The sequence below is a fragment of the Myxocyprinus asiaticus genome, chromosome 7 (genome assembly GCF_019703515.2).
Source record: "Myxocyprinus asiaticus isolate MX2 ecotype Aquarium Trade chromosome 7, UBuf_Myxa_2, whole genome shotgun sequence".
NCBI lineage: Eukaryota > Metazoa > Chordata > Actinopteri > Cypriniformes > Catostomidae > Myxocyprinus > Myxocyprinus asiaticus.
Window position 1 is genome coordinate 52,989,931 of NC_059350.1, and position 12,796 is coordinate 53,002,726.

The 12,796-nt window shown below is 37.9% G+C and overlaps 1 protein-coding gene across 13 annotated transcripts in view; it reads right to left on the reverse strand.

Annotated features, from left to right (window-relative positions):
• The window catches only part of LOC127443851 (muscleblind-like protein 2a), a 100,630-nt gene that overhangs the window by 65,857 nt on the left and 21,977 nt on the right, over window positions 1-12,796 (reverse strand). For all 13 annotated transcript variants that reach the window (XM_051702834.1, XM_051702833.1, XM_051702828.1 and 10 more), the window contains exon 2: window positions 7,246-7,988. In XM_051702834.1, the coding sequence (XP_051558794.1) occupies window positions 7,246-7,419 (174 nt within the window). In that variant the 5' untranslated portion in view covers window positions 7,420-7,988. The remainder of the gene's footprint in view (window positions 1-7,245; window positions 7,989-12,796) is intronic.

Sequence of the window (12,796 nt, forward strand, 5' to 3'; positions counted from 1 at the left end):
TGTCTTACTGTAGTCAAACCTGAAAATTGCTTTGAAAAACTTCTTTAGTGGTCTTTACAAGCATGCATGTTGCCGCACCTCTTTCTGCTGGTCTGGACAGGATGTGCAGCACAATGCAGCACAGCGCACGCCTGCATTTTAAAAGGACAAACAGCAGTCTCACGAACGCAGTACAAATGCTGAGAGCAGCAGGACAATGTCACAATGAAACAGTGAACGGTATAAATGAGGCCACCTGACCATATTCATTATCTTTTAATGCAGAGCACATGGCTGATTAGGAAACAACTCACCCTTTTGTGTATCTCTGCAAGGTCAACGCAGTCAGTGGAGCTCACGAGTCGCCACGGCACCTCGGGCAGCCCAAGTTTTCTCAAAAGCAAGAGAATCTGATGACTGTCGACTCCCAGGAGCCACAAACATAAATTCAATAGACCCCTGTGTACTAGATAGAACCCATGTAGCAAAACGGCATCTGCAAATAAGCAGCATTTTTAGTTCTAAAGGTCTGCTACTTGATTCAAGTCCAATGGGGCTCAATAAGCTATTGGGTTTCAGTCTGGGTTTGGGTCAGTTTTTCACTCATGACCTCAAGGTTTGTGTGGGGTTTGAATGTAATCAAATTATTAATATAAATGTTAAGTTTAATCTAACTCATGCACTATGAATTAGAGTGTTTGGGTCTACTCACTTGGAGATGAAATAAAAAGATTGTGAGCAATTTTGCATTTGACAGCACCAGTCAATCCAGGTCATTGGGTCTTGTTAACTTAAAGTCAACATGAAACGGCATTCATAACCCTTTTTAACATGCACTGATTAATTACACCAGAAACATGTTTTAACAGAGTAAACATTGTCAATTATGATTTCATGTTCGACTTTAAGCGACAATAATGACCTCAACTGGTACATTTACAAATAGTTCACTTCACTAAAATACAAGTTATTTGACGCAGACCAGACAAAAGATGCCCACTTCCCACTACTTAGTAGGTCCTCGTGGTGGTTACTCACCTCAATCCAGGTGGCGGAGGACAAGTCTCAGATGCCTCCGCTTCTGAGACCGTCAATCCGCGCATCTTATCACGTGACTTGTTGTGCATGACACCGCGGAGACTCACAGCATGTGGAGGCTCATGCTACTCTCCATGATCCACGCACAACTTACCACAAGCCCAACTGAGAGCGAAAACCACTAATCACGACCACGAGGAGATTACCCCATGTGACTCTACCCTCCCTAGCAACTGGGCCAATTTGGTTGCTTAGAAGTCCTGGCTGGAGTCACTCAGCACGCCCTAGATTCAAACTCGTGACTCCAGGTGTGGTAGTCAGCATCAATACTCGCTGAGCTACCCAGGCCCCCCTGGGCCGCCATCTTGATTGTTTTGGGTTGAATGGATCTGTGTGACATGACAAGAAATAAGTAATCGTTTTCGAATATCTCCATTTTCACTGTCCATACTACAAATGTATCCACTTGGGAGAGCGTTTTCGAAAATCTCAGTTTTCGCTGGACAAAAAAGCCATCTCAGTGTGGACGGAAGGCCAAAACGTAGAAAAAAGGTGCGTTTTCGAACGAAAACTTTTTAGTGTGGACGTGGCATAAGGTAACAATTTAAAATAAGGTTCAATTTGTTAACATTAGTAAATACATTAGGTATCATGGACTAACAATGAATAATATATTTGTACAGCATTTATTTACCTTTGTTAACCCTTTATGCTTGGATGGGCACATTTATGTTTCATGTGAACAGGTGTTGCTTATATGTCGCATTTTCACTTATAACTTAAAGTAAAATCAACAGAACATACAATATAACATACCATTACATAGAGGAGGTGATTATCTTTCAAACGTGCCCACATACAAGATAATCGGATGCATAGATCATTAGATAATCCACACAAAGCACAATGTGCACACAACATTGCAATCTGGCTGAAAACACGTTAGCTTTCCTGGATCAGATGATGTAATCAGAAATTATGTAGCATCATGGAATGCTAAACCAACTGGACTGGGTTCAGATCGGTGCAAAAATCATCCATATTTGGGCAGAGAGACATGTGATTGGTGACTGTTACATTTGGCGCCAGACACAGACTCAATGATGACTCAAATGGCACAGAATGAATCTCATTCTGTGAAATCTCATTACTAAAATCATGTCTGTATTCTATGAAAACCCTTAGTCATTGCTGTGTTTGCATGTGTAATTAGTTCTTATGTACAATTATTTATTTTTTTTTTTTGGAGAAACTGTTGGACACATAAAGATGATTTTGGACACCATGATAAATTATTTTTGTAATGCTATAACATTTCATTGCTTTATTGTATCAACACAAATTTTTCCTCAGTTACAGTTGACATGATTGGGAACAAAACAAAAGCATTTTCCTAGAGTTATCTTATTTACACCCAGAGTTACATAATGTCAAATCAGAAAAATAAGAAAATGTTTATTTTTTATTTTTCAGCAGATTCTCAGGCAGAGAGTCTCAGAATTTATCATAATCTATATCAGGGCTACTCGACTTTGGAAAGCTCTGGGGCTGCAAAGCAGGACCACTAAAGCCTTGAGGGATGCACTCTTAATTTTAGTAATTCTTATATATATATTTATTAATAGATTATAGATTTATTAATTTTATAGTACAAATTTTATAGTGAGAATAAATTTTTAAAGTATAAAATATACATTAGGGGTGTAACAGATACATTTTCTAATGGTTTAGTTTAAATTTTTCAAAGAGCCACTTTCAATGCAATAAAGAAAACAGACAGATGATGATCAGTTCTTACAAAAATGAACCATAGTTTAACTATGAGTTACTACAGAGTTGACTTGACTATAGTAATATTGTAGTTAACATGACTGTAATCACCATGGTCTTTTGGCAGAAACCATGGATTTAATATAGTAATTTTGTAGTAATGTGACCCTTCATTGTTAAAACCATTAACAATGGTTTTACTGCATTAATATTTAATTCATTTAATAATTATGGTTTTACTATAGTACTATTGTAGTAACCATGACTTTAGTAACCATGGTTAATTTTGTGGTTACTATGGTTAAACTACAAATACCATGGTTAAATTGTGGTTACTATAATAAAACAATGGTGAAATTTCCCTACAGAACTGAAAAAAGACATTGTAAACCAACAGACAATGAGTGTTCAGCAGCACACAAACCTGAGATCCAATACGTTCAAAAACAAAAGATATATTTCCTGTACTTACTCCAAAACTGCTCCAGTGACAAATCATTAGGATTTGTTCACCCTCTTTAGCGTTTTGCTGTGAAGTAATGCAGTTTATGAATAATCAATTGCATGAAGACGTCTCATGCCATTATTGCAGGATAAACTATTATTTTTTCTGATATTACTGTTATCGTGATGATCATACAAATATGGTCAGGTATTCAAACGAGTTTGACACAGAATTGCACTGTAATAAGTGACTCTCGAGCTCTCGAGCATGCACATGTTTGAATGACAGAGCACTCGGCTGGGCACATACTGAACGCCGCTCTCATGTAACATCAGCTATACTCAAATATTCTTTGTTGTTTAATTCATTTGCTGCATTATTGCCATTTTTTTGCACTAACTATACTGTGATTCAGGGATACAGAAAATTAACATAAGTATTCTTGAAAACGGGCACCACATTAATCATACATTTGATATTGATAAATATATTTTGATGATGTCAACATAACGCGTGTTGAGTAGCGCTGATGTATATCATCACAAAATTTTTAAAGTTTTCTTTACAATGGTACCAAACACTTTTTGTTTGTTTGTTTGTTTGTTTTGTCGAGATATAAGCCTTTAATTTTGCGTAGCCACTGAAACGGTAAATCTTTAAAAACACCTTCAGAGCTTAAAGGGTTAAAGTTACTGTATAAAGATAAAAACATTTCTTTGCTTGTTTATCATAGTTCATAATGCATTAACTAATGTTAACGTACACAAATTTGAATTTAAAAAATGTATTATTGTATGTTGTGATTAGCATTAACCAAGATTAATAACTGCTAAAAAATGTGCTGTTTATTAATATTTCATGTTAACTAATGTATCTAGCTGATGTTAAAGAATACAAACTTATTGTAAAGTGCTACCCGTAAGTAAAATAATTTCATTCATGAAAGCCACAAAAAATGGTCAAGATATACAACATTTGCATTTTGAGATTGGAGAACAAATAATAGCATCCATCCTATTTTAAACTGAATAGGACCATAAAATGGACCTTACACAAGAAATCTCAAATTGATCCTACCCAAAGGCAGTTGTTAACGCATTAGACAGTCATCACCTCTGACAGACCTGGATTGCTGTAATAGACATAAATCGATCGCAAATTACAGTCATTTACTAGACCTTTGACTCAACTATACCTCCTTTCTGAATAACAGAAATAGAACAGCTGATAATGCAAAAAAAAAAAAACTTTTGCTGCATTAGGGTTACGTTGCCAACATAAATGCAAAATTTAAAGCCTGAGCATGCCAGGTCACGGGTTAATATGATTTAAGACAACTTGGCCTATTGAAATGCAGAAAAAACAACAAAAAGTTAGATTACTATGGTTAATCCTTTTAAACCATAGCATATCACGATTAGGCCTGTGATAGTGTTGCCATAAACACATCTAAGAGCCTATTAATTCAAAGCATTTTTCAAAATATTCAGCTTTATGACAAACTCTATAGCAACAAGACCAAGACAACAAGCAAGGCCTCACAAGTTCACTGTATTGATATCACCCGCATGCCTTGTTGCCTCAAGCGCTTGTAACATGATCCTTTGACAGTGACCTACATAGTGACCTTGCCTAATTTGTGAGATAAACACCAGAGCTGTGTAAGCCGTTGATGATTTTTTTATTAAAGGTAAGGACTGCAGAGCACAGGAAGGTAAGCGCTGCCTTAAGTGTACGATTCCCTTGAGATTAAAGACCTGCTCCAGTTTTACTGTGCATTTGTCAATGTCACCAGCGCAGTGTTTCCAAGCCATAGCGCTGCATTAAAGTATACAGGCTGCTGCATTGCTCACTACATGACCATCTGTGTCGGGATACATTAGGTGACCCAGATTAATCGAAAAAGATCACCTTTGTTTTTGCAGTATGGCACCAAAACCCATTCAAAATGTACTATCCTTTGACTAAAGCAATAAACCACGAGAGGTTGCGCGTTACAGTGATTTTACCATGATTAAGGGAATAAGGGTTAATGCACAATGCGAATCAGTGTTCCTAAAAAACTCTAAAAAAAAGTGGTCAAATCACTTTAACACATAGTCTCTCATGGTGTATTGCTTTTAGAAAACGGTGGCAATAGCGATGCGATAAAGGACACAAATATTTAATAAATAATTAAATGTATTAATATTAATCACAACTTGATTAAAGAATATGTTAGTGGTGCTTGACTACTGAGGTGGTTTTTAACACATTGCTATGCTGCTATGTTGCCTACAAAGCCCCTTAGGACAACAAGGGCATCTTTTTTTCTGAGATAGCTTTGCATGTTCTTGCAATAAGTTTTGCGTTCCCTAGTACCAGTTTTGCATTCTCTCACAATACGATTTGCATTGCCTCACAACAGTTTTGTGTTCCCTCGCAATAAATTTTGCATTCCCTCGCAATCAATTTTGCATTCCCTCGCAATAAATTTTGCGTTCCCTCGCAATACGTTTTGCACTCCCTCTGAACAGTTTTGCATTTCCTTGCAATACGTTTTGAATTCCCTCGCAATAAATTTTGCATTCCCTTGCAACAGTTTTTGGTTCTCTCGCAATAAGTTTTGCATTCCCTCTAAACAGTTTTGCATTTCCTCTAAAAAGTTTGGCATTCCCTCTAAACAGTTTTGCATTTCCTTGCAGTGAGTTTTGCATTCCCACGCATACATTTTGCATTCCCTCGCAATAAATTTTGCATTCCCTTGCAACAGTTTTGGGTTCTCTCGCAAAAAGTTTTGCATTCCCTCTAAACAGTTTTGCATTTCCTTGCGGTAAGTTTTGCGTTCATTCGCAATAAGTTTTGCATTCCCTCGCAACGGTTTTGCGTTCCATTGCAATAAATTAGAATTAAAATTATAACAGAATACAGAAGAGGGAGATATCCAAAATGTGCAGTGTAGGGGGCCTCCAGGAACAGGGTTGGGAACCACTGGCTTCAGGTTAGGGGGTTGTTCAAATCAAAGCAATAGTAATAGTGATATTTGCCTTAGCAAACACAGCTAATAAACAATTGTTCTGCCAAGTTCATTAGCCTTACTGTAGATGATCCTGTAGATATGTTGACTTAGCACATTAATATAGAATTTGATTGATGTGCATTCACAGGTGTATGTGTGTACATCCGCTATTTTATCTCTTTAATAAGCCTTGTGTCAATGTGTGCGCTAACATCTGACATGCAAGCTTTAATTTTCATCACTGCATTTATGTTATTAGTGTTGTGTGTGGTCAAGGTTTCTTTCCCATCCAAAAAAAGAACAGACTTTCATAGGACCTCCAGCTACGATGATAAATGATGGACATGGCATGGTAACATTAGAGGCAAAGATATAAAACTGCCTGGACAGGAGATCCGCTCTGCCCTTTCAGTCTATAGGTCAGCATTATTTGAAGTGTGCAGTATGCAGTGTGGCAAAGCTGACACATGCACTCTAATTTGAGAGTGCTGCACTAAGACGAGCTATTTGCCAGCAACACAAAAAAATTGCCTCAAAAATCTGTTGACGCACCAGTTTGCTTGGTCAATTACTGGGTACAGCAAGCTCCCCAGCCTGATATACATAATAATTATTGCATAGAAATTGATCAACATTCAAAAATTGTGTTTATGTGCACTAATCAATGTGGAATTACATTTAAGGAAATTTTTAGCTCTAAAATCGAATTGGATGTTCCACGTTTAAAACTGTTGTGAAACTGCGATGTATGCACACATGCACACAAGGTCGTATGATTTTCTCGATGCAAAAAAACGCAAACAGAACATCCATAGCTGAGCACTGCAGTGATTTTACCAGTTTAAGGGATAGTTTTGTGTTCCGCAAATGAAAAAATGCATCAAGAAGTAATTGTATTAACGAGTTCCAAGCACATACATGACTAAGCAAAGTCGTGTTTACAAGACTTTCCTTTAATTTGCATGGCTGATGCAAAACAAACACCTGGAAATGTCACGCTAGCTTTTAGCCTTACCTTCAGCGAGTCAAAGCAGGCGATCACCCTTCCATTCTCCACCTGGCAGCTCTTGGGTGGGTGCGCGAATTTGCATTCTTCATCGCTACGTGAGCACGTCCCCCTCTGAAACTGTCGGCACACCTCGAGAGTGAGCCATTTTGTGTCTCGCATCGAAGCGATGTTTAAAGCCATAGCAAAGCTGTGCTGAAACGTGTAGGCTGCTTCACTATAAGGTGTTGGGGATAGTTTTGATTTGGGCTGAAATAATCTACAGACTGTCAGAATGAAGTTGAGTGTTGTTTTAGTTTGCAGGGACCTTTAAATAGAGCTGTCACATTCAAACCCCCTTTGGCTGTAGCACGGGAGATGGCCGCTAACAGTGAAGCTGTCAATCTCTGCCAAGTTATTCATCAGTCATGTAGTCCCATGTGCACAACACTAGCGCAACCATGCTCGAGGACATCCGTAAAACTGATGGATTTGTCTTCAAAATGTCCTTTATGCCACTTGAATGCAATGGCTCTGCTTGGAACAATATCTATGAACGGTTTGTGAATGGACGAAGACTGTCGGTTTCCTTGTGCTTTGGCAAGTCAGAGATGTTATCACTGTAGTCTGTCGCACTCAGTCGTCGCGTGAAAAATACGTAGGGCCAGACGCATTGGAGGCTAAGCTAGTGTTGTTTACAGTGTAGAATGTGAGTGGTAAGCAGCTTCAAGTAGGAACCTCATCAGAGAAGGCACTATCTTCTGTCCGAGAATCTAGAAAAAAGAAAAGAAGGCCAAAGTTTTATTTTAGTAAGACATTGTGTCAACAGAAGCTTAGCACATGGATATGACTCATGAAGATTTGCAGTCCATCCACCTAAAAGGAATAATGAATATGCTGTCATAAACTCAAACTAGAATTAAACTGGCCTAACATACATTTTATTTTTGGATCACAGGAGAACAGAGCATGTAGGGGATATTGAACCGAAGTGCCAAGCTAAACACAGAGGCACAGTAGCACCTAAAGTTAAACATATCCCTCTTCAAATAATTTAAGACTCTCTAAACTGTTTGAGTAATGCCCAATGATTCTTTAGCCAACAGAAAACCTGCAGCGCCACAATAATTCTGGCAGCCATTCAACTGCCAGAAAAGGCCTGAAACAGATGCGTATTCCAGATGTGATTACGTCAGTGATGGGTGCCACAACACCTCGACCAAACACAACCAGTTCAAATTATACACTGTACCAGCGAGGACAGACAGACAGACAGACAGACTGACAGACAGATAGAGAGATGAAATTCAGACAGACAGACAGACAGATATAAAATAATGATGGAATTCAATCAGAAAAACAACAGAAAAACAGACAGACAGACAAATAGATAGATAAACAGGCAGACAGACAGACAGATAGATCAATCAAATTCAGACAGACAGATGTATAGATAGATAGATCAACTTCAGACAGACAGACAGACAGATAGATAGATCAACTTCAGACAGACAGACAGACAGATAGATCGATCAAATTCAGACAGACAGACAGACAGATAGACAGATCAACTTCAGACAGACAGACAGACAGATAGATAGATCAACTTCAGACAGACAGACAGACAGATAGATAGATCAACTTCAGACAGACAGACAGACAGATAGATAGATCAACTTCAGACAGACAGACAGACAGATAGATAGATCAAATTCAGACAGACAGACAGACAGACAGATAGATAGATAGATCAAATTAAGACAGACAGACAGATAAAAAATAATGATGGAATTCAAACAGAAAAAGTAGAAAAACAGACAGACAGTAAAAATTTAATGATAAAAATACAGACAGGTAGACAGACTGACAGACAGACAGATAGATGAAATTCAGACAGACAGACAGATAGATGAAATTCAGACAGACAGACAGACAGACAGATAGATGAAATTCAGACAGACAGACAGACAGACAGATAGATGAAATTCAGACAGACAGACAGACAGATAGATGAAATTCAGACAAACAGACAAGACAGACAGATAGATGAAATTCAGACAAACAGACAGACAGACAGACAGATAGATGAAATTCAGACAAACAGACAGACAGACAGACAGATAGATGAAATTCAGACAAACAGACAAGACAGACAGATAGATGAAATTCAGACAGACAAGACAGACAGATAGATGAAATTCAGACAAACAGACAGACAGACAGACAGATAGATGAAATTCAGACAAACACAGACAGACAGACAGATAGATGAAATTCAGACAAACAGACAGACAGACAGACAGATAGATGAAATTCAGACAAACACAGACAGACAGACAGATAGATGAAATTCAGACAAACAGACAGACAGACAGACAGATAGATGAAATTCAGACAGACAAGACAGACAGATAGATGAAATTCAGACAAACAGACAGACAGATAGATGAAATTCAGACAAACAGACAGACAGACAGACAGATAGATGAAATTCAGACAAACAGACAGACAGACAGACAGATAGATGAAATTCAGACAAACAGACAAGACAGACAGACAGATGAAATTCAGACAAACAGACAAGACAGACAGATAGATGAAATTCAGACAGACAGACAGACAGACAGATGAAATTCAGACAAACAGACAAGACAGACAGATAAATGAAATTCAGACAGACAGACAAGACAGACAGATAAATGAAATTCAGACAAACAGACAAGACAGACAGATAAATGAAATTCAGACAAACAGACAGACAGATAGATGAAATTCAGACAAACAGACAGACAGACAGATGAAATTCAGACAAACAGACAGACAGACAGACAGATAGATGAAATTCAGACAAACAGACAGACAGACAGATGAAATTCAGACAAACAGACAGACAGACAGACAGATAGATGAAATTCAGACAAACAGACAGACAGACAGACAGATAGATGAAATTCAGACAAACAGACAAGACAGACAGATAGATGAAATTCAGACAGACAAGACAGACAGATAGATGAAATTCAGACAAACAGACAAGACAGACAGATAGATGAAATTCAGACAGACAGACAGACAGACAGATGAAATTCAGACAAACAGACAAGACAGACAGATAAATGAAATTCAGACAGACAGACAGACAGACAGACAGATAGATGAAATTCAGACAGACAGACAGACAGACAGATAGATAGATGAAATTCAGACAAACAGACAAGACAGACAGATAGATGAAATTCAGACAGACAGACAAGACAGACAGACAGATAGATGAAATTCAGACAAACAGACAGACAGACAGATAGATGAAATTCAGACAAACAGACAAGACAGACAGATAGATGAAATTCAGACAGACAGACAGACAGACAGATAGATGAAATTCAGACAGACAGACAGACAGACAGATAGATGAAATTCAGACAAACAGACAAGACAGACAGATAGATGAAATTCAGACAAACAGACAGACAGACAGATAGATGAAATTCAGACAGACAGACAGACAGACAGATAGATGAAATTCAGATAAACAGACAAGACAGACAGATAGATGAAATTCAGACAGACAGACAGACAGATGAAATTCAGACAAACAGACAAGACAGACAGATAAATGAAATTCAGACAGACAGACAGACAGACAGATAGATGAAATTCAGACAGACAAGACAGACAGATAGATGAAATTCAGACAAACAGACAGACAGACAGACAGATAGATGAAATTCAGACAAACAGACAAGACAGACAGATAGATGAAATTCAGACAAACAGACAAGACAGACAGATAGATGAAATTCAGACAGACAGACAGACAGACAGACAGATGAAATTCAGACAGACAGACAGACAGACAGATAGATGAAATTCAGACAAACAGACAATACAGACAGATAGATGAAATTCAGACAGACAGACAGACAGACAGATAGATAGATCAAATTCAGACAGACAGACAGACAAATACTGTAGATATAATAAGAGAATTTTAAGCGAATATACTGTATAAATGCCATGAACAGCATGTTTTTTTGTCAACCAGATCCTGTCCTGAAATGCGTGTGAAGCGCTCTGATGCGCGTGCTGTCAGCAGAGGCTTGCGCCAAACTTCCGTGAAAATAAAAGTGAACGCAAAGCACTCTAGTTCCACTTTAAACGATCGTGTAATGGCAAATGTTCTTGGTTCATGCACGGTTAATGACATGCAGTGACAAAGAGGAGGAGACGTCTTAAAGTGTATGAAGCAGTGTATGAAGCACACATACCGAAAAAAAGCACACCTTAAAAAAATATGACAATTTTATGACAATTAATCGTGAAAGCCCTTAACGAGATAATTAATCGTCACAGCCCAAAACCAGACAATTAATCTTCATAATTTGTTTGACAATTAATTGTGAGCCAAATTTCATAATCGTGACAGCCCTAGATGAAATTCAGACAGACACACATACAGACAGACCGATATGAAATTATGGAATTCAGACAGACAGATAGACAGACAGTCAGTCAGACAGATAGATATGCAATTATGGAATTCAGACAAACAGATGAAATTCAGACAAACAGACAAGACAGACAGATAGATGAAATTCAGACAGACAGACAGACAGACAGATGAAATTCAGACAAACAGACAAGACAGACAGATAAATGAAATTCAGACAGACAGACAGACAGACAGACAGATAGATGAAATTCAGACAGACAGACAGACAGACAGATAGATAGATGAAATTCAGACAAACAGACAAGACAGACAGATAGATGAAATTCAGACAGACAGACAAGACAGACAGACAGATAGATGAAATTCAGACAAACAGACAGACAGACAGATAGATGAAATTCAGACAAACAGACAAGACAGACAGATAGATGAAATTCAGACAGACAGACAGACAGACAGATAGATGAAATTCAGACAGACAGACAGACAGACAGATAGATGAAATTCAGACAAACAGACAAGACAGACAGATAGATGAAATTCAGACAAACAGACAGACAGACAGATAGATGAAATTCAGACAGACAGACAGACAGACAGATAGATGAAATTCAGATAAACAGACAAGACAGACAGATAGATGAAATTCAGACAGACAGACAGACAGATGAAATTCAGACAAACAGACAAGACAGACAGATAAATGAAATTCAGACAGACAGACAGACAGACAGATAGATGAAATTCAGACAGACAAGACAGACAGATAGATGAAATTCAGACAAACAGACAGACAGACAGACAGATAGATGAAATTCAGACAAACAGACAAGACAGACAGATAGATGAAATTCAGACAAACAGACAAGACAGACAGATAGATGAAATTCAGACAGACAGACAGACAGACAGACAGATGAAATTCAGACAGACAGACAGACAGACAGATAGATGAAATTCAGACAAACAGACAATACAGACAGATAGATGAAATTCAGACAGACAGACAGACAGACAGATAGATAGATCAAATTCAGACAGACAGACAGACAAATACTGTAGATATAATAAGAGAATTTTAAGCGAATATACTGTATAAATGCCATGAACAGCATGTTTTTTTGTCAA